Consider the following 24,400-nt stretch of genomic DNA (forward strand, 5'->3'; position numbering starts at 1 on the left):
CTAATATGTATTCTATCCTTACGCAAATACTTTAAGGATAATGCTTTCTCAGAATGAAAAAAAAAATCTCACTCATGATAATGAAAAATCATCTATTGTATGTTATATTTCATTCTAAAAAATAGATCAATGACCCACTTTTGAGTTAATAGCCAATGCATATAGCTTTTAAATCCCTATTCATTTTTGATTCAATTAAACAAAAAATTGAATAATGAAATACAAAAACATTTATTGAATTGTACTACCTTTATTAATCTTATATTGTTGAATTGTTGGCATAATATTTACATGAGGTCAATAAAAAAATAATGTCTTTCATCGTTGTTATGCATTTTTGATTTTTGTTAGAACACAGTTCACTTTTGAATTGCAAATACGCCCGCATCTCTAAAACTAGAGATTACCATTTCAACATATTTTTACAGTGATAGTAGTATACCACTAGTAGATGACTAGTAGATGACCCTGAGATTTTCAGGCCGTAAATATGAATTACAAATTTTGAATTGCGAACTGCTTTCTAAAAAATCAAAAACTTTAACACATTTACAGATCAGTGGCATTGCGTATATACTTGCCTCCTGAAATGTATGCCTTTGGGTTGGTAGAATTTTAAATCGGTTCTAGGAATTTCAAAGAAGTTTGAATTTTATGTTAATATGCTCCAACCCTCTTGGTTCTAATTGATGTCAAGGGGATGTCTGAGTATCAATTTTTTAAACACACACAAAATCTTGATGCATTGACAGTACTGTCACAAATTATTGTATGTAAAAAGCAGGTTTTGAACATTTATATTAAGCATTTAATTCATGCATGCAAATAAAAGCAGACATGGAAATTGTTATGTCACAATCATTTTTCCCAAGTGCCGAAAAGGGAAAAGTATTTTGAATACTGCATAGAAAATATGTGGTCAGTTTATGTATTGTACTGAAAAACATGAATATATCCTCTTTCGTTTCCAACCCACAGTGTGGATTTGTATAGAGACATGGAAGACGGGCGTGTTTCTTCATTCTCATTCAGTAGGTACTTCAAGAACTCCCCAGCAGGACTCAGAACATGAATATGGCTGTTGTCTATGTCTTACAATGATTTTATAGCCTGAGTCGCACACTACATCAGATGGTGTGAAATGTTTCATGTGGTTCTGTCAACGGTAGACCGACTTAAGATATCCAGAGAAAGAAAGTATTACCGGTTCACTGATATCATCACTAGTCAAGTTTACCACACATATATCATTGTTACCGTTTTGTCTGACTCTCCATGGTAGAGTAAACAGCCTGGTCTTACCGTCCTCCTGGTACTCGTACTCACGGATGATGTCACCGGTTAGTGTCACGTGTCTGACTAGACGTCGGCTTTGTGGGTTAAGTTGCATTGGCTCAGAATTTTCATCCATTAAGGAGACAAGAAGTTCTTTTTCAATTGATTGACAGATTCCCCCAGGTTCCAGTGGAGCTGAACTAAATACTGTAGAGATCGAGCCTGACGGGGAAAGACGAACGATTGATTTGTTCTTGTAGTCAGTGACATACACATCACGGCTGTCTGTTACACACAGACTATTAACAGTAATGTTCTTTTTCTTCTTTTTCTTATTTCTTTTGTTCACTTTTCCAATGTACTTTGAATCCAGTGGTACAAGCAAACATTCATCGTCATTGACTGCCTCTAAAACTTGTATCACTTCATCGCTGTATTGGAATGTTTCTGTCCCAGAAGCAGTAACGTCATCTAAATCTATATTAGGCTCCAGGTAGGAAAAAGATCACCCCTTTGCATTCACTGTTTCCGATGGACAGTTTTGTTGAATTGTCTCTAAATCTTCAAACATTTTGTGTCAATTTTATCATGGAACAATGACTGCTGTTTTCTCTTATAACAGAACAAGCGGTGACCTAGTTTTGTAAAGTTATAGGAACATGATTGCTAAAGACAGTTACATAAGACTGGTTATATTTGATCAGGGTTTAAAAGGTGTGTTATAGATTAAACAAGCCACGTGCACTTTTTGTGCATTCTGTTACTGAAAATTCTCTAAAGTACAAAATAAGTCCTGGTTAACCATTGCTTTTACTGTTTCTGATAACTGATCTTAAAAATAGATATTGAATTTCAACAAATCTTGCAAACCATTTTAATATAGAGTATATTAGGCAGTCAAAATGGTGGAATCTGCATTTGTGTATTCATTGATATACCATATTTATGCGAGCAAGCATGTGTGTTATCTATAATACAGATACCATAAAATTAAAGAAATAAATTAAAAACATGGTAAGGGTGTTTATGTTAAGCAAAAACAATGCTGCAGCATACCGGTTGAATAAAAATTATGCTGGAAACTATAACCATTTCGACGAGATAGATAAAGCAAATATAAAATCACACAATTACAGGTGTTCTATTTATCTTATACAATTTGATTTTTAATTTAAAGCTTTTGAGACAGTCCTTAATGTAACCCGAATTGGATTTTTTCAAAGATTAGAATAACCACGTTGCAACGTTGTGTTATGCGGTTTTTGCGACCTTGCGCAATACAATTTAGTGCGTCGTCTCAGAGAAAAATCTAATTGTTTTAATGTAAAGTTTCACTAAAATTAACCTTGAAATAAATTTTTAGCTCTAAATTTTTTTTTCTAGAGCTTGATCACCTGATTAAAAAGAAATACTGGTCAGAAGAATTGAATAATCAAGTTTGTTGACATGCACAAAGTTGCAATTGATCATTAGTTTGAATTGACTCGATCTCGAACGAGGAACAGTTGTTGATGTTTTATAAAATAAACACTAGCCTAATGATTCAAAATTGAAAATATTTGATAAGGATGCTTGCTGGTGGTGGAATAAATGTCTTAAGAAACATTATTTCGGTAAGTTCTTGTATATAAACACAACCAAAGCGTCTGTTTTCATCGCTTCTTCAGAATGAACTCCTCGATAGCTAGCTTTCGTGATTTGCAGTTTTAAAAACTACACAGTGGCGTCGGAAGCAAATTGAAATGAAGGGGGGGGGGGCAAACTTATCATAAATCTTAACAAACAAAAAATGGTCTTCGGTTACGGTTTTCCAAGCTTGGAGCAGACTTTGCAACTGATGAGACAGATGCATCTATAAGTGCCGTAAGAGTTAACAACGGGGGTTTAAATTTTCATTTATAGATGCATCTATCTCATCAGTTGCAAAGTCTGCTCCAAGCAATACGTTGGTGAAACAGGTGACCTCCGTAGAAGGATCAACAACCACCACTCTACCATAAAGACCAAAAAAGTCAAGGAGCCCGTCGGAGAACATTTTAATACAGGTGGCCACAAATGGGAAGACATGACAGTATTGGTTATTGACCATAATCCTAATTGGAAAGACGCGGAGAGGAAAAGCAAGGAAAAGTTCTGGATGCACAGACTCAAATCATTCAGACCTGATGGCATGAACAAACAAATGGACTTCACTAAAATGAACGTCTCATAGCCATATATCACCTGAAACCCACATAGTAATTATATCTAATCTGTCAACTGCGCCTCTTTCATTTATAAGTTTCTTTACTACCTTTTATTTATAAATCATTTTTTTTTTCTTAATTTTATTCATTTATTTATTTATTTATTTTCATTTGATTTTATCTCTTTTTAATCAAAAATTCGAGTCTATATCATAAGTGCCGTACGAGTTAACAACGGGGGTTTAAATTTTCATTTATTAACTCGGACGTCAATTTTAATTAGCTAATTAACTTAATCAGGCGTGAAGTTGGCAATCGATTGATTACTTTATAGCGATCGGCGACAGTATCAACACCTTTAAGAATGTGATCAAATGATGTGTATAATGTAGCTGTTCTTTTTCATAGTTTCTTAAGTAGTTTAGTAGTAGCTTTAGATTTTGTTTTCTCTGATTTTACTCATGTATTTTATTTTTTGGTCCTGAAGAAGGGACGGGTTGTCCCGAAAATTTGACAATTTCTATTGTTCGTGTCGTTAGCCATTTTTAGTGCTTTATATATTCAGTTTACTGGCTTAGTATCTATATATTAGATCCGACACCTTAAAGATGCCTAGTGTTGTTGATTCTATTCAGTGCTTTATATATATATATATATATATATATATATATATATATATATATATATATATATATATATATATATATATATAATCCCTACAAACATTCATTACGAATTATCTTACTTGTACAACTTAATTAACAGCAACCCCCGATTAGAAAATAAATTCGTTTGCGTTATCTTAAATCTCTACACAGACCGTCCGCTGCGTCGGTCGGGATTTTTCTTTCTCGGGGTTCAAATCCTTAATACAAAGATGTAAGTGGCAACGTTCCGATCCGATGTTTTATATTTTACTTAGTTTTTATATATTATTTTATATAATTTAGTTTATAGTTTAGTGTTTTTAGTTTTGTAGATGTTATTCTTTTTTCATATGTAGTTTTTTTTTTTAGTTTGTTTTCCTGAAGAAGGGACGGGTTGTCCGGAAAATTTGACAATACTTTACTTTATTGTTCGTGTCGTTGGTTATTTTCAGTCCTTTTTAAATCTCATCTTATAACCGTGTTTCTTTTGATCCTACACTATAGATAACAAGTGTTATTGGTTTGTTAGTGCTTCTTATATATATATATATATATATATATATATATATATATATATATATATATATATATATATATATATATATATATATATATATATATATATATACTGTTTATCAAAATTAAATACTGTAGATGTACTAAACACATGTACCGCTAAGATTCATAATTTTTACGTATATCTATCAAGATAAATCATTATAAATATACCACCTTGCCGTTATTACATTATGTACCAAAAAAAAATCCCTATGATAGTCATTCATACATGTACAAACACTTTATCTTTTAGTAATAATCTACATAAGAAAATTTTTTGAAAATGATTCACAGTGAAAATTTCAAATAAGATAGACATGGCTGTATGAACATAGCAATAATAGATCACTACATAAATGAAGTGTTTACATATACATTAGCAGGTTTTCTTGTAGAATGTTCGCAATCGGACACTTGTGTGGTAGAATCTGCAAAGCAAATAAACAGAGTAAAGGAAAAGCCCTAAATAAATGATGGTTCGATGTCTTGATCTTAATTTCAAATTAAACGGAATGGGATTTGAAAAAAAGAATCACTGAAAGTTTAATAGGCTAATAAGTCAGTGTCGCTTTAAATATTTAATTTGTAAAAAAAATTTATTAACAAAAGTTAAAATATTTAAAGTTAGAATATCTAAACTGTTTTTAACAAAAATAAAGCATAGGACAGATTTGACCTCTTCTTTTTCATATTATAATAGTTAATCACCGTTTTAGGTTTATAACAATAGATAGTCTTTTAAAAAAAATTGTTATGATTTTGCAACAAATCGATTTCCAAACAAAATTATCTTGGAACATCTTTATAATATTTTGTATAATTAAACGTTTAAAAAATTTAATAGAATTTTGTGAATCATAAATCGCTATCATACGGTGGCTCCCATAGGACATTCGCGTAATATATTTTTTTTTAATTCGTGACCCAGAAATAAGAGTCATGGCCACGAAATAAAATTCGTTCCCACGAAATAAAAGTCGTTCCCATGAAATAAAAGTCGTTCCCATGAAATAAAATTCGTTCCCACAAAATAAAATTCATGGCCAGGAAATAAAAGTCGTTCCCACGAAATAAACGTCGTAGCCAGGAAATAAAAGTCGTTCCCACGAAATAAATTTCGTTTCCACGTAATAAATAATTTCAAATGATTATCAATTGTTTCTATATGTATTTTATGTGTAAAACTATTAACAACCGTGGTACTGTCGTTTCTTTCATATTTTACCTTTTCTATTGAATTCCCTGTGAGATTTATCACTGTCGTTCCCTTCCCTGCTATTCGCATTCTGTCTTTGCAAACTTTCATACACATTTCTACAGTGCATAAAAAAACTGATGAAACAATAACCGCAATAATAACATACTGTGTGTGTCGTGGGGATGCGTTACGATTTTCTTATCTTCTACAGGGGAAATGAAATAAAAAATAAATTTATTACGCACTTTTAATTAAATTTCATAAATACATAAAAAAATAAATTGATTGAAAACGACCATGCAGACCAGTACAAACATTGTCTATTTTGCAAATAAAATATTAGAAAAACTCCATGCCATACTATATGCTTGCTCGAAAAGCAAGAAAAAACAATATTTGGGAAAACACACAGTTAATCATAATAACGTCACAAAACATTACATAAGTGAAATTGCACTTTACGTTTTAAAACTGTATTTCCAAACACAATATTCTAGCTTTTGCAAATGAATACCATGGGGAAATTACCTTTAAGCAACATACTCACAGTTTGATTCTTTGAATATTAGTATAGTGAGGAAATTTAGGTTAACGGAATTCTAATAAGGAAAATTCAATTAAAGAATTAACTTCTGAAATTTTTCTTAGAAAAGTTCAAAGTGATAAAGGCAAAAAAGCAATGTGTACATGTATCAGATCAAGCGTACACAGAACCATACGTTATCTGCAGTTATGTAGACACCGGTTTAAGATATAAAGTTTCTATTCTTCAATAAAATGATAGAATAATATAATGTCTGTCGGCTCATACAATTAAATTCGAATTAATGTTTAGACTTAATATTGCCTAGCCTGCATTTCCTCTAATTTTCTTAAAATTTGTAGATATTTTACATATGAAAATCATCAGGTTTTCTTCATATTTAAAGAAATATAGAGCGCACCGTTTCTCCAAAACCATTTCCACATATATAATTGTTCATATCATTTTGAATATCACAATAAAATATTGTTTTGGAGCAAGCGTGCTTCGATGTTTCCTGTTTAAAAAACGGTTCTAAAATACTGATTTATTCTTTCAACCCTTACTCTTTGCAAAATTCGATCATCATCAATATATGATTTTTTTTTTACATGGATCGGATAATTATTTTTTTTTAAATATGAACTATATATGTTTTATTTTTTCTTTAATCAAATTTCTAAAGATATATGCAGAACTTATTTTGGTTCATACATGTAAAATCTTAATCCATCATATAGTTCTTTAGTCTTTTTGGCCAAATTGATTTTGAAACAAATATTTTTAAAAAATACCAAAAAAATTTCAATAACTATTAATCAAAATGATAATATTTCCGCTTTAAAGAAGGCATGGTCATTCCATTATACAAACTTGAATTCTCTACATCCATCGAGTGATGCTTTGTACCAAGTTTGGTAGAAATTGGACCAGTGGTTTTGGAGAAGATGAAAATGTGAAAAGTTTACGAAGACAAGACGACAACAACGACAGACAACGAAAGAAAATTGTTCAGATAAGCTCACTTGAGCCTTTGGTTCAGGTGAGCTAAAAAACTAAAAACTAATAGTATTATGCGGATATAAACAGTTCTTGTTTCAGAGCCATCCGTTCCGTGCTTTAACAAATGTGTGATAGAAATAATTCGATCGTTTCTATGTTTTAGATCATACAATTAAAGGATACACTTACTTTTCTCTGTTTTCTTGCTCTAAAAAGCAAATATTTCCTTAAAGTAACTGTACATGTACAAACCTTTGGAACACTGAGCAACAATAACTACAGAGTAAACTTTGCATTTGTTATCGTATCAAAAGCATTGCCAAGAAAAATTCCTAATGATAATAATATAAATGATATGACTTTTATTGGGAGTTGATTTTAATCAACTCTCCTATGAAGTCACTCTGGCAAACCGAAAGTGAAACACTGTTTGGACCTAAGCACAAATCATCACCGCTGACAAGTCTTAGTTCTTGAATATGATAGAAAAATTCGACGTAATGTATGCTGTTTATAATGTTTCAAGGAAACTTATCTATAAACACTTTGAAAATAGTAAGATTTTATATAATACGAACAATTTAGATATTTATGTAGTCTCATGTATTCCTACGCCAGAGTTTAATATAGTCTCGTTCAACCAGACGCTCGGCTGTCTCCGTAAATCTCCGACAAACAGAGAGGCTCTCTTGCTTGTCGGAGATTAACGGAGACAGCTGAGCGTCTGGTTGAACGAGACTGGAGTTCAATATCAATAGTGCTTGGATCCATACATTTTTTAGAATTGTTTCGATTACAAATACATAGTTTGAAATCTATCTTTAAATATTACACAACATGATTCATATGGGTTTTCTCTAAATTCTTGTCTGAAATGTCTAATTAAAATGTATATTATAAAAAAGTGCGTAATTTAAATACAGACTAGAAACTAATTGTCACGCAAGATAGGTTGATTTTAAAATAAATGATAATCGATAAAATCAACTACCGTCAGTACTTCAGTACTTTGATTAATTCCTTAATTACTAGTCTTTCCTTTCCTTGCTTGAAAGTATTCAAAGTACTGAGAGTACTGAAAGACGGGGTCTTGAAAGTTTGAGTTTGTAATTGTCCTGGATTTCCTCGCATATGCTTCCAAAATTTATGAGTTTGAATTAGTTGTTTCAATCTATGTTAATTCGGCTTTTTTGCAATTGTCTGATACTTTGTCTAAATTTTACTCAATCCCAGCCTTCATCATTGTAGAAAATTGACACAACGGTATATTATGTAAAATAAGACCCCAAGGAAAAATTTTAAAAATTACTACTAACCGGGAAAATCAAACTATATCAAAGTAGATAATTTTAATCATTAGATTTATTCAATTTTGTGATCCAAGGGAAAATCCACAAGTCGGACGGTATCCGTAATAAAAGTTTTATGAAAACCCCAAAACTCTAAAACTGCTGAATTAACAAACAAAGTGGACATTTGAATACCGATAACAAACACAGGCACATGACGTTAGAAATATTTTTTTACCATAAGTTTTCAAGAACTTTGACAATAAAAAGATTTCTCACGGTCGCCATTTTGATTTTTAAGACCGACTTATCTGACACGATTTTCTTCATTTGCGATTCATGCAAAATTAATAGGTAAAAATAAATCCGTTCGCCACTTACTACTTTTTTGTGTAAACTCGTGCATCATCTACACGAATTACGATACAACCGTTCCTTTCATTAAAAAGCATACTCTGAAAATCAGAGACATAAATAACAGAGATTGTCAACTCCGCCATTAGCGTGTAAATGTAACGGGACCAACCTTACTTTGAGAACTACAAGTGCAACAGCAATTTTGTATAAGTAATTAAATTTTAACCTGATAGTGAACATGAACATGAACCTGTTAATATTTTAAGCATGTTTTATTTTTGAAATATTTACACAAACTCTTTATTTAGTTTTTAAGTTACTTTTTGTAAAACTTATTGACCTTTCACAAAGTAATGGAAATGCATTACTTTACTCATGTAATGGTAATGTGATGCATTACTTCAAGAAAATTAAGTAATGGTAATGGTTATTTAATGCCCTAATTCAAGAAGTAATGGTTATGTAATGCATTATTTTACATTGTACCATAGCTTGGCGAGTTTTATATTGTTAAAAGTGTGGGTTATATGTACATACCCCACACTTCTTTTTAAATTCCGCCCACTATCTCGAGTAAAAACAACATCAACAAAGTTGTATTTTAGCGCGTCCATAATACTCCACAGTAAGAGCTTCCTCCAGATCAGAATTGCCAAAACTCAACACGGATAAAGGACTCGACCAACTTAGTTTGTCTTATAAATCTCATTTTTAGCTCAAGACAAAACAATATCGGCAATGGCAATGGCTTTGTCAGAAAGCCTCTCCATTTGTTCGGACAAGTAGAGAAACGCGTGTTAAATGAAATAGGGGTATCCTGTTTAAAGGTTTTATAGAAAGTCAATCACATGTTTGAATAGAAAACTTGTTTTGTGGACAGAGTGAATAGCGGTAGCCAATCGAATTTGACATTAACCATTCACGGTTTTGCGACATGCACTTCTCAAAATTTTTTTTTTTTTTTGCTTATTGATTGATTTTGTTCAAAATATATATGTACGAGGGTCAATCAAACAATTCGAAGACAGTGTGGCTGTCTATCATATATTTTTCATGATAGCCAAACTTAACAGATTAATCTGTGCACCTACACATATGTTATTGATATGCGAAGTTTTAGTCCATTTGATGAAACGGTATTTTTGTTACCCCTTTTTAAAAACAACATGTTTTGTCGCCACGGCGCATGGTAACGTTCAAAACGACGTCAAGATGAAACACGCACAGTTTATAGATAAACCCCATCTTTATATCACGCTTAGTCTCTTGTACCTTTCTCCTTACAATTTAAAATTACACTGAACCACTTAACATCTTATTTGCACACATTGGTTCGAGAATCATAAGTTAGTTCTTCATAGTTTTCAAGTTCTAACCCTGTATCTCTTAGATTACAGTAAAGATAACAATTAACGGCGGTTGACGTCACTTATTTTTTGACTAAATATTTACAGATATTCTACTCTCTTTCGGACTGTTTTATATTCAAAATACAATAACCACCACCCCCACAAAATTTATTACAGTTAAACACAAACTTGTAAATAATTGTTGACTTATTTTTTGCACCACTGAGTATTTCCACAGCTTGTGTCGGCTTTTTCCTGGGTTAAATCCATTTTGTTTGTACCTCTCGTTGCGTCGTGACGTCCGGCGAGGTCGATGTTCATAGTCAATTCTAAAGAGAACTATCTGTCTTTAGTTACTAATTTCTGTTCGACAAACCAAAATTTCCCGTCATTATTTGGAACACAGAATACCAAGACAAAACTTAATTTAAGGTTTCAATATTATTTGGTTTTAAGCCGAATTTTTAGAGATATTACTTTCGACATTATATGGTTTATTGTAGACATAACACAAATTTTGACCGTGCGCCGTGACCTCATTTTTGCAGGATTGGATTCTAAATAATTCTTAGAAATAAAGGAATTTATTAACTTTTTTTTCTTGCAAATTGTTTGAAACTATTCCTAAATTATGTCTTCCAAATTTGGTAATGATATGACGTTAAGTAACATAGCTATGACAAAAGTCTTCGTATTTTTTAATTGACCCTTGTACATGTTTTTTCAGCCACTTTAAAAAAAACAAACATTGATACAGAGTATCAAATAAGATTTTAAAAAAACTAATTACCTTCATCAATTTAAATTTAATTTCAATTGTTTTAACAAAAGCATTGCACAATTTGGGGTTTGTACATATGAAATTGTGTTAATAAGTTTAATTCATTGAGGCAAATATCGATACTATAAGTCAGAAAATGAATGAATATGAAATAAAAATATAACAATGAGAAGTCGATCTATTCATTAGGGCTATAAATTTTTTAAAAAAAATGAAGAATAATTAATCTTTGTCGGGGATAAAAAGTCATTTGGAAATTCACGAAGTACAATGTACATATATAAAGACCAACGAATTGGAACCGTATTGTTTAGAGGCAAGTGCACTCCCGATATTACTATAAGAATAAGATATATGAATAATCGTAAACTATGGTACAAGTAACTTACCCCATATAATATTGTTGATTATGTGCAGATACCCGATGGGCGTGGTCATAACGACACTCGGGAGAGTACGCTCCCTCGTGTCATTTTGACCACGCCCATCGGGTATCTGCACATAATCAACAATATTATATGGGGTAACTTGTACATGTAATTCATCACAAGCCTGATTCCAACTAAGCCGGAAAACATGAACATTAGCATTTAACTTGGTTCTTCAATCGATAAGATTGTATATATTATATGATGTATAAGTCTTCCAAAATGTATACTCTATTTAAGATTTTGCTTACAATGCATTGTTTAAAATTTAAATTCAGTTTAATCAACTAAAGAGCCAACGAACGAGAAGGCAAATTCAGACTTGTTTTTATTTTCTTTGTACAAAATTCCTTTATAGACGAACAGCAGTCATACCGCAAGTAAACTGGAAGCCAATGATACACCTTTTTAACTTGTAAAACATCTGTGTATAACCCGTCGCGATTTTAACTTTGGCTTGCGCATGAAGTTTGGTAGTATTAAGGTGAAAGATTGGCAAAATAAAATTCACAACTTTTCAAAAATGGCACATTGCGTTTGGGAACTTTAATTTCGATTCCACCATCAACCTCTTCTATTGATTAATAAGCTCGTACACCAACTAAATCGTCAACGGCGCTGTGCTCATTCCACATTTGAACCCGAGCAAGATTATTTTGTTCAATAAAACTATTTGTTTATTTTCTAAATAGAAATTTGTTTATATACAGAGGACTTAAACAGATTTAATGCGTATTTTTATAATACCCATATTTACTGAAATGTATGAAAACTTTCTGCACTATTTTCTTACACGTAGATTCAATTAATGTGTTCTACGCGTGCATTCCGGTTTGAGACTTCGTCTGACAGTAAACCAATAGACGGGGTCTCGTGACCCCGTCTTAAAATGATACATCTTCCATTTTAATAAAGTTTTTTCTAAATATCAAAATTCACCATACTGCTTTACGTGCATAGTGTAAAAAGTATTTTATTTACAATATATACTTAAAATAAAAGGGAGTAAAATGCGTACAAGTAAAGTGTCGTTTGGGTCAGAATTATATAAAATAAAAAAATGAAATATTTTAAAAAAAAATATTACTATATTATTTATTTTCAAAAGGTGGCCATTTGTTAATATCAGAAGGTCGTGCAACTTCCGTTGTCCGTCATAAATCAACTTTTCTGAAACTTCTGAGCAAAATGAAAGAATAAAATGAGATTTGGGAATAACAAATCATTCTTTGAGTATTATTAGGTGATCAAATAGAACGATACTACCAATACTGGTTATAATTCACTCGTACTTTAAGTTCTAGTGTAAGATTTCTTTTGATATCTAGTAAACGGAATGTTTTCTTTTTGTTCCGAAGAAGGAATGGGCTGTCTTAATTTTTGTTTTAAGTTTTATATTTTCGACTCCTTGGCAATTTCTAGTCTCAATTGCTTTATACAATCCTATTGATTTGTACAATACTTATAAATCGTAAAAGCAAATTCCAAGTACACATGTGTTTACGAAAACAAAAAATGACTTTCACCTGCAATGGTTGTATAGTAGGCTGCGTCCTCTTTCATTGTAGCTGCTTTTTCCCTGTAATTATACATATAAATATTGCTCTTAAAAATTAGGCAAAAATGCGTAAACAAGGATAAAACCTTCACATGAATAAAAACTATCTGATTGCTAAGAATTATAATAAGACCCATTTCAATGTTCTTGTGGCATAGTTCTGTCACTACTTGTCATTGACACATTGTTGTGTCCACTTGTCAGATATTAAAGGTAACTTGTCTGCTCTCTATGTCAACTTGTCCGATCGTCATGTCGACTTGCCAGAAAAATGGAAAAATATGATAATAACCAGATTGCAGGTATCAGGCTTGTAATACACGTTTTGTCTTAAAAATCTAAACAAGTGAATTACTACCAAGTCGATCAAAACAGATAAATGACATGTTCACATAACGATCTGTCAAGACAGTAAAGATTTAAAATCGACATACAAACATGTCGAGTGGTGACAGAAAAATAAGTAATATACCATACATCGTTGATGTGTTTGGATAATATACATGATTATACAGGTAAAAGGAAATTCATTTTTTAGTTATTGAATTGTAAAACCGGAAAAGATTTCTTCTTACAATGTTATAGGAAATTAAATCCTGGAATCAATTCAACTTTAATTTTAATCAAAACGTTTACACTGTCATCAGATTACTACTATAATTTTTAAGCATATGATATGAAAGAAATTTGCCACACATTAATGAGAAACTATAATAATAATAGTGTCCTTTAATTTTACAGGATATCACAATTATCTTACAAACTAGTTCACATTGTGGTCCTGAATACGAATTTACAGACAGCAATTATATACAGAAACTGATAGAACATACAACTTGTGTTGCTGAGAGATAAATATACATTATATGTCATTAAAACAACATGTAATTGCCTAAAATAGAGCCATACATTATATATACATTCGATTAAAATAAAAATACAGGCTATTACTGCAAAGCCGAATGAAAATTGTCTCTGAGGCAAGCATATTTTAAAGATTCTAAGGTTGGGTGACATGCGATGGATTATTCCATAAATGCGCGCCGTAAACTGTAAATGACTTCTAAAATATTCTGTCTTTGCCCTTGGATTGTATAATGCATTAATTTGGCTCAATCTGGTTGATCTTGTATTTATTTCATTTACATATTTTAAAAAAGTCTAGATAATTTGGAGTTAAATCATGTAAAACTTTAAAAACAAGAATAATTGTTCTGTACTCAAAGTAATCTGCAAGAGGCATACAATTCAATTGTTGTAGCATTTCTGACGTAGATGAGTACAAATGTTAGTTTGAAATCACCCTAGCGGCTCGTTTTTGAAGTTAACATAGTTTGCGAAGACCAGTTTATTATCATTTTACATAATTTCAGAATGGTTGAAGGTAGTTTTACAACATGAAACTTTCATATTAATGATATCAAAATTAGGATAGCCACTTTATGGTTACAATATGTGATATAGATTTCAAAACCCTTTCGAGATACATAACTGAGGCTTGGTCATAGTTAGAGCAAACACAAATCTACAAGTAGATGTGCATCATTAAACTTGCATACTGTATATTCCTTATTAAACGCGAGGAAAATCGCGAGAAGCAACTCTGACGGATTTTAAAGTCTCGCTTTAATTTTTCGGACAGTTTTGAAGTATAGGAAATTATAACCAAAAAAAATGGTGATCGGGATTTTATATTCTCGCTATTTGATACAAACCAGCGGAATCACGAAATAAAGTACTCGCGTAAAATAAGGAATTTACAGTAACAATATCACATCAATTCTATCAGTCAATTACAAAAACTTAACCATGATATCACACTTCATATATCTTGTCAAGTTGATTAAGAATGACCTTTATATAAATAGTGCCTGTTTGGGAGGGTAACAGTTTTCGAGGGGTGTCGATTTCAACTGTTATCTTCCCAAACAAGCACTATTTTTTTATTATACTGAATGTCATTAAAAGAAAAATTAACTGATTTTCTATAGGAATGACTTGAATTCTACTGCGAACCGTACGCGCATGTAACAATTCGTAATGTTACCCGTTGCCAAGTGTGTTGCTAACGCTGAGGGTAATAGAACGGATTATCAACTGCGTCTAAACCAATCAAATTTCAGTATTTAACATGAAGGTATAATAAATGATGTTATTGGCCAGGAAAACAGCAATACAAATACAAAACACGTCACAAAATGCGTAAAAATGATCAGATGATGTTACTAAAAGCTCTAAATTAAAACAAAATATTAAACTTTGACATGTAACAATGGCATTCATTTTTTTAACTCATGATTAAACTTATTTTTTTTAACTTACTTATTTCGTTTCTGTAACACTACAAAGTTTAAAAAAAATGATTTAAAACACAACATGAATATGCTAAAGATAACTTACTTAATATCTCATTTTAGTATACAGAATCACACCATCGTAAATTTATAACGTTAGTTGATGAATTTTAACTTTAACTCAACTTATTATAAACATATAAAATGTAATAATAAAATGTTAAAACAAAACCCTATCCTTTCTATTTTAGATAATAAATTGAGGATTATCAAATTTAATAATATCAAAATAGGTACCACTTTTACAAATATATCTTCTGTAAACAAAAAATACGGTGATAAGGACAATCACAACCACTGTTAGCGTCCCTCCAACGCCTCCTGCAATTACAGCTGTCTGGAGACTGCCTGTATCTGATTAGATTAACATATGTATGTAAATAACATGTGTATGTAAATAAACATATGTACATTTGTATGTGAATAAACATATGTTTATTTTGATTGCCTTTTAGTCGCACAAAGTTATTGACGTTTTGGAAACAAGAGCTATGATCAAAAAGAAAAAAATTGTTACCTTTATTTTGGGTTGTGCAGATTATATTTTCGGACGAGGAATTTCCGTGGCTATTCTCGGCAGAAACGTGAAACGAATAAGATGTAGAGGGTTGAAGATTGTGTATAAAATTGGAATGAGCGGTATTCTCTCCCATATCTGGAATTCTCTCAGAATACCTAGTTCCGTATTTAACATTGAATGCAACGACAGTAAATGTCTGAGTGTCTCCTCCATTAAAGGAAGATACCCAATGTACACTAGCACTTGTTACTTCACAGGTAAGTGTTACGTCTCTAGGAATGTTTGGTATTCCTAAATAAAATAATTGTGTATGATTACATAGTTGCATTCAACATTCACCTTTTCAACATTTACTTAATTTTTGGTCATTTTTTAAGGCTTGAGAGCGTTTGCTAAATAAGCGCGTAAAATTTTTCTGAGAATAAACACAACGTTCTTTTTATATCAGCTTAAATATTTAACCCTAAATGATTGTATCAGCAATGCACAATTTTAATATTCTGTGTAACTACATGATAAAAAGCTACAGATCTAAAATTGCAATAAAGCACATCATCTTACGACGCAATTATAGTATTGTTAGGAATGTAAGAGCAAAATCACATGACAAAAATATATTTAAAAATATATTTCCTAAATAAATTAAATGTTTTTTCCTTTCAATTGATATTGATCAGTTCGATAACTCTGATTTCTCTGGAATTTGTTTTATAAATCTTTTTATTATATTTATAAACAAATTAAATAGGTCTTAAAGTGTTTATTTCACACAAGGCCATTTAACGAATGCTTGTCCTAGTGGCTCCACAAAGACCAAGAAGTAAAGGGTTTCGAGCGACAGATTCACCTGTAAAACATTTTTTATCTATTTCTTTCTAATTTATTTCATTTATTAAGTTCAAAAGATAAATATCATTTTTTGATGAAAAAAATATTTTGATACTGAGGATGGGAGAACCTTAATAACAGCTTATTTTGTTATTCATACGTCCATTGATACATTACCATGTTGATAATAAAAACGCTTAATTGGAATAAAATGACAAATATTTACTTTCCAGGATCTAAGATAAAAAATTAAATAATACTGATTGTTTATTTTAGATTTTTAAACATATTTGTGTATATACAAACAAATCCACAACATATGCTATCTAAAATGCTCGATAGTCAAACCAACTGCATTATCGTGTTTATTTTTTGCAACATACGGTAATCACTGGATACGTTTATCGCTTACACTTATATTGGAGACCGTGCCCGATAATAAATAAATTACATATCAGGTTTCATCTCTATCGGGCACGGTCTCCAATTAAAATGTAAGCGATAAACTTAAATAATATTTAGTGAATTTTTACACCTTATTGTATTCATCCGCCATTTCTTTATTACGCAAATTTATACTTATGCAATGAGTTGTCAATGACCAGGGAGCAAAGTTTTTTGTACACAATGTAGTTGAATAATGGAATAAAAATATTGTAATATGTTTTATACTTTAAGGAACTTATTTCTTATGTGCATGTAAAAATCAGTGTAGAGCATGCATTTGTGGACGATTGCCAATCCAGACGATCGTGAAAAGGCTGCCGAGCAATAGCTCGACGCGTTAAAAAGTATGATGATTTGTATGAAAGCATGATATGTTTTTTGATATTAAAAGGAAATACTGATATCTTACTTTGTGGAAGCACTAGTATGAAGCTAGTTGCAACTCCAAATGGATTGCTGACTATCAAATTGTATATTCCAAAATCCGATTGATCGACTATGTTTTTGTTGAATCGCAGTGTAAAGTTATTTACTGCATTCATGTATATACTATTTTGCATTATATTGTCGATTGCTCCATCCTCTCTTTGTAATTTATACTGAGGTGATGGATACGCCAAGACTGTTACAGAAAAATCGATCCCAGTGGTGTCCGTTACTCCCAAAGTGATATTAGTTGTTTCTAGTTTTGGCATACCTGTTACATAATTAAATTGTGTTTATTAATAAAGATTTAGAGTTTTTGATAAATTTTTATTTTACAAAATGTTGTCGCCATACCACTGATGCATTAAAGGGGCATGGTCACGATTTATGTTAAAATTCTAATATTGTGTTTTTATTATTTACAATGCTTTGGGAGTGCATTTACGATGACCAACACTGAAATTTGAGAGTCAGTAGTAAAGTTTTAGGTAATAAAAAGAGCTCAAAATATTCTTTGTAATGTAGACAAGGCTCGTGCCTTTTTGTTTACATTAGTTAAATATACCAGTAAACGTTCTTTTTAATTCGATTTGTCTATCTGTTCATTCATTTTAAGCATAAATAAACAGACCCTGACATTTAACAATTTCATTGTAGGTCTAAATCTGGAGTTTTCACTTCAACGTTCAAAATGTTTACATAGCAAAGAATTGAAAGCTCTGTAACTAGCTAATAACTCAACGAATGACCCTCAAAGTTTAGTTACCTATCTATTAAAATGCATTTCTGGAGAATTGTATACGTAAAATTTGGAGAAAAAAAATTATGACGAAAATCATTTACATGCCTCTTAAAGTATCAACCAAATTTTTCGAATTGTTAAAATTTAAAGTAAAAATTTTCAAAATATCCAATTTGCAACAACTGATCCTGTAAAAAATTGATCGATAAAAAAACGACTTACAGTTAACAATTAATTCCACCAAAATTGACACATTGCCTACAACATTATTGACCTGGAGAGTTAAGTTGTGTGTATCTGTACACATTGCCCTTTCTATGATATATGTAGCAGTTTTCACAGACGTTTCAGTTTTCAACAACTTTGTTCCACGATACCAGGACACATTGGAAAGAGGATTGCTGAAAATCTTTCGATTTAGCGACACTGTAGAACTCTCGTTCACAATTTCAAGAGGAATGTCTTCTATAGAGGGTGGATCTGAATGATATATAATATACTGATTCACGTAAGTTTCTCCAAAAAAAATAAACAAAGACAAGAAAATGCTTGGGTTGAATGTATATCATATGAAATGTAAATGCCAATAAAGTGTTGTGTTATTTTAAATTGCATGTAGTATTTTTATTAATCAATATTATGAAGAATATAAATCACGTGATTTTTTTTTATAATAACCTTTGCTGAAAAACATGTCCCAATATTAGTAAAATCAAAGTTAGGGTTAATGAATACGATAATAACCTAAATTGAATTTAAGGTCAAGATCTTGTAAATGAAAGGTGCCTTCAGGTTTATAAGATTGAGGATGTAAATTCATCTAATGATGCTATCAAATAGTAGCTTTGTTTGATAGGGTGTACCAGGGCTAAAATTGTTGGCAAACACATTAATTAAAAAGCCATGTTTTAAACTATCAATTTCTATGGAAAATAAAGGAAATAAGGAACAAATTTCGCAGTTTTGTCCATTTTTGACTAATAAAATATATCTAGAATGCCTACAGTCTCCCCCAAAACGGAATTGAATAAGCTATTGACCTACTTTTTAAAATATTGTAAAATTGAATATAGGTATCGGGATTACTTTTCTGATGATTTAACATAAAATGTCAAAAAATGCTTTGACTTTCTACATAATTCCTGTAAAACCGTAAAGTACGGGGAAAAGATTCTTCAAAATAAATATGACGTCATAATAGTTCTAGCAACAAAAATTCACTATGGGATCATTTACCAGATCTTGACCTTAAGAAAACATGTCAAAAATTTTAGAAAAGAAAAATGAATTTGTTTAAAAAAGATGATGTTTGAAACAAAACACTTACAAAGAACATTGAGAATCATGGACTGATTATTTCTTCCCTTCTCTCCATTACTGTAGATGTTTTCTGCTATACATTTGTATTCACCAGAACTACTTCTCTGAATTTTTGGTAAAAGTAAAGTGGCTCCTTTCTGTCTGAATAATGGGTTGCCCTCCTTTGTCCAGAACAATATGGTAGTGTTTGGATTTCCTGGTATGAAATCACAGGTGACCGTTACGTTTCTTCCTTCTACAATGATGTTTTGTTGCCAAAACGGTCTCACAGTTGGAGGATCTGTAAAATGAAATTTAACATAAAACAAATTGATGCATGAAGGCATCGATTGTAAGCAAAACTATTCGTTTTGCACACAACAAAAGTATTAATATTTTTAACCTTTCTCTAAAAATGATTCATTGGATCGCTGGACAGATACTTAGTTAAATTAACTACATTTCCATCTTTAATTCAAGATGCACAGTATGACGTCACACCAACAAGTGCACTGCGATCATTTAGTTGTTTATATTTATCGTTGTTGGACTTATTTGACTACAAAGATGCACGCATAGATAATTTTTAATGTAGTTTTATGTTTTTGTCCCCATAACAATCGGAAATTACTTATATATTAACATTTTTGACGTCTTGTTGTTTTGTATGATGTCATAGTTAACATTTCCCGTACTTATTGGTTGGCGCGACCACAGAGTAAGCCTTAACAGTGCTGCACACTGTACCCGTACTTACATTCTACATTAATTGTTGTAACTGCGGTTTTGGGTGGTTTGTTATTATTTGTTGCCTTGCATTGCAGAGTTTGTGTATTGTCCTCTCTGTTTCCCGTTATATTGATGGACGTTGTGTATGTTCCCTCTGTGCTACTGATATATTTAGTCCCTAGAAACCATGTGATTGTCGGAGGTGGAACTGCATTATTGTTAATTTCACACATGACTTCTGTTTCGAGGTTCTCCCTCAACGTTAGTTGTCCGTTGTTTGGACTTAAGGAAATGTTATGGACTTCAACTGTAAACGGTTCATATTTTAGTTTTAAATTGCAAACTATCACAAGAATGACTCAACTTCTCATTTTAGTCTATCCTTTGCTTATGTCGATATAGGTGTCTTTTTATGAAATCGTACATTGTATTTCAAAAATATTTTTTCAGGAAACCATCAAATAAGATATGAATTTGTTAGGCCCCCTAACATTGTAAAACAGTAGAAATATTACCCCAGTGGAATTTCTTAAGAAAATAGGATGATCAGACGGTTCTTAATAAAGTTAATGTTTAATTTAAAACAGAATTTTTCTCATACTTGCTATATTAAGGATGGCATCAGGACTTCTATAACTAGAATTGGAAACATATCTACAACTCCACGTTGATCGCTGTTCATACTCTGTCATGTTTTCTGCTGGTATAGTCAAAGTGTATATAGAGTTTGACAAACATCCATATATATATCTGTCATTTAAAATCTGAACAGTGCACTCTCCTGTTACTCGCCCGATAACTGCACATACGAGGTCGTCTCTATAAAACTTAACACCATTGACAGTTTGTTTAGGGGGAGTAAACATGCTACATGTCCAAGTAAACTCCTTTCCTAGTTCGGAAAACGTTGATGATCCTGTAATGTTGTATTCTTGACCTTAAAAAAAGACAATGACTATTACTTTAAAATTAATGTTCCGAGCTTATTCAAGTAGATAAAAAAGAAATAAAAATAGTTTACTTTACACTGAGTGTTGTTGTTTAAGTATGAATATGTTCATTTACACAGTCACTTAGTAAGTTAACTTATCTTTAACATTTGCAAATATTTGATTTTATGGAGCATTCCAAAATGAAATGAACATGTCTTAATATACAATTAACGTTTACACGAAGTTTGTTTGTCATTATACATGTATATTTTTTTTTATTTCATTTGAATATTACTTAAATTTTCACTTGGTTTTGAATAACATGAAGATTAAGTTTCACAAAATATGTGAATTAGGCATGTCCGACTTTTTAGAGTCCTTCCAATGCATACTTTATCGTCTTTCATTCTATTGACTTAAAGCACATTGTTAGAAACCAGCTATTTGTTTAGATTAATCATAAACGATGCATCAATCATTTTATTAAAACACAACAAGAGCTATAATAATTAACAATATTAAGAAAGTGTCAATTTCATTCCCTATTGATTAACATTTGTTGAACATTTGAGAAGTCATACATGTACAAACTTGTGTTTTGTTGTTCCTTTTTATCATAAATAAAACATTAAAGTCAGATAAATGTACCTAAGTCTCCTTTGGTAACAATTTTGAGGGACACAATATGGATTATGCAAATGAACGGTGGTTAACAAAGAAATGGTTTTTAATATTATTTTTAGTTACGTTTATGGGCCAAGAAAATGACACATCAATTGTTTGCGTTATGATATGTATCCAACATCATTATACATGTATAAATAAGCAAATAAAATCCATTTCACGGAATGTTTTTGTTAGTGCTTTATTTTAATATATGAATGTTTCATTTGCCTCATGTCTTTTGTCGGAATAGTTGATATAAATTTTTCACACAATCATTTTTTGTCTCAGATCAAATTTTTTTAATTACACTCTTGGCACATATCATCCTTTTGTAACAAGCATGTAAAGATTGTTAAAACAAGGGACCAGACCATGACTCATGGCAAGGTTATCTTTTTAAAAAAGCCAAAAATAGAAATGAATATGGGCCTTAAATCATCAGTACAACAATCCTTAGAAATTCAGTGGATTTCATGCATGATTCACAGTGGTCAGGCATGTGCGTTTTCGTATGGGGACGTCCATATTCTTTACAGAAAAAAAATTAAAATGTGGTATACTAATAAAGACAAAATTACAAGTGATTGTCTTCACCCTATTCATCAGGTCAGATGGACAGAGAGGTAGTCATTTGATTTTTCAAGCCCTTAAGTGATTAAATTCAATAATGAGCTTTTTAAAAATGTTTTTGATTAACACCCACTTAAATTATTCTGGTTAATTAAAACAACTATTATGCTACAAATTAAAAAAAGCTTCAAGACTTGAGATGCAATAAAGAATAAACAGAACGAATAGGTCTCACCTTTTGTTTTACAAATCATCAAAATAAAGCACATTAATGCAAAATGTATCTTCATTTCACAGCCAAAATTCACCATGATTGAATATTACATGAAAAGAGATTAGATTTCGAGCGCTGAGAGTTTTAATATGAAAAAATAGTCGACCAGGAAGTGTTATTCAATTGATTTAAAAGCTGAGTTTATCGTGTGCGCTATTTACTTTTCCAAGATAGCGCACATAAGTACCTATAATGTAAAACGAACAAAATGCTTTCGACATACATGTTTACACATCTTAAGTCATACATTTATGTTGATAGATAATTCAAACCTTATCTATTGAACTATGAATCATAAATTCAGTTTACACTTCAAGTAAATTAGAATATTTTTTAAGAAAGTTTTCAACAAAAAAAAGTAATTTAAACATTTCCCTGTGACATTTTTGCGATCCTTTTTACATGTTTTTAATTGAATGTCAATCCCAAATTTGTTATAAATACAGTTTGCTTTAGTTTATTTTTTTACGCCTCTTTATCCATTCAGTGCTATTAAATCTGTCGATATCTTTACTTATTTTTCAAAGCAATTATTTGCAACAAATTTTAAAAGAGGTTTTACGAGTGAGATGTATATTGTGATTGATTTGAATAGAGTCTGACATAAATGTATACCATACAAACAATTATGCATTTTGTATGGGGTCCAAATTCTGAAACTTAGGCCCCAAAATTCTATCTTTTTAGAATTTCTATCAAAAGAAGACTTTGCTTATATTAAGTATATAAATATTATTCTTTAAAACTAGGCAAAAAATGCAAAAAAAAAAAACAAGGATAAAACCTTCACATGTATAAACACTAAGTGATTGCTAAGAGTGATTATAAGGCCCATTTCCCCGTTCTGTCATTACCCGTCATTGACACATTGTTGTGTCGACTTGTCAGATATTTAAGTTAACTTGTCAGCTCTCTTTGTCAACTTGTCCAATCGTCATGTCGACTTGCCAGAAAAATAGAAAAATATGATAACCAGATTGCATATATTAGGCTTGTAATAAATGTTTTTGTCTTGAAAATTTAAACAAGTGAGTAACTAACAAGTCGATCAACAGAGATATCTGACATGTTCACATAACGATCTGTCAAGACAGTATAAAAATTCAAAAAATAAAAGTCGACATAAAAACATGTCAAGTGGTGACAGAACTATATGTATGCAACCATACATCGTTGATGTGTCTGGATAATTTACATGATTATACAGGTAAAAGAAAATTCATTTTTTTTTTAATTGTAAAACCGGAAAAAAATTCTTCTTACAATGTTATATAAACTGCAATCCTGGAATCAATGCGACTTTAATTAATCAAAGAGTTTACGCTGTCATTAGGTTACTACTATAATTATTAAGCATATAATATAAAAAAAATTAGCCCAACATGAATTAGAAAACATATTACATAATTGCAGTTCAGTCAATTACAGACACTTACATTAATCATAATATCACTCTTCATAT

General features: G+C 31.1%; 1 protein-coding gene across 1 annotated transcript; it reads right to left on the bottom strand.

The window, feature by feature from the left end:
- Positions 1-4,748: 4,748 nt before the first annotated feature.
- On the bottom strand, positions 4,749-23,016 carry LOC128179574 (hemicentin-1-like). The gene is made up of 13 exons (XM_052847015.1): positions 22,900-23,016; positions 21,098-21,433; positions 20,525-20,803; positions 19,796-20,068; positions 18,691-18,948; positions 17,710-17,997; positions 16,023-16,316; positions 15,743-15,859; positions 15,474-15,492; positions 13,120-13,172; positions 7,579-7,597; positions 5,892-5,980; positions 4,749-5,094 (listed from the first exon to the last, which is right to left on the bottom strand). Exons 1-13 carry the CDS (start codon positions 22,973-22,975, stop codon positions 5,015-5,017), a joined length of 2,181 nt encoding a protein of 726 aa, XP_052702975.1. The 5' UTR covers positions 22,976-23,016; the 3' UTR covers positions 4,749-5,014.
- Positions 23,017-24,400: the final 1,384 nt, after the last annotated feature.

Source organism: Crassostrea angulata, chromosome 4, assembly GCF_025612915.1.
Source record: "Crassostrea angulata isolate pt1a10 chromosome 4, ASM2561291v2, whole genome shotgun sequence".
Classification (NCBI taxonomy): domain Eukaryota; kingdom Metazoa; phylum Mollusca; class Bivalvia; order Ostreida; family Ostreidae; genus Magallana; species Magallana angulata.

What these genes read in the sequence shown, in the direction of transcription:
- LOC128179574 (XM_052847015.1), bottom strand. Translation starts at nt 22,975, where the DNA reads ATGGTGAATTTTGGCTGTGAAATGAAGATACATTTTGCATTAATGTGC. An exon ending in TGCCATCCTTAATATAGCAA is followed by an intron (nt 20,804 to 21,097) that starts GTATGAGAAAAA and finishes AACCGTTTACAG; the next exon opens with TTGAAGTCCATAACATTTCC. An exon ending in TACAACAATTAATGTAGAAT is followed by an intron (nt 20,069 to 20,524) that starts GTAAGTACGGGT and finishes TTCATTTTACAG; the next exon opens with ATCCTCCAACTGTGAGACCG.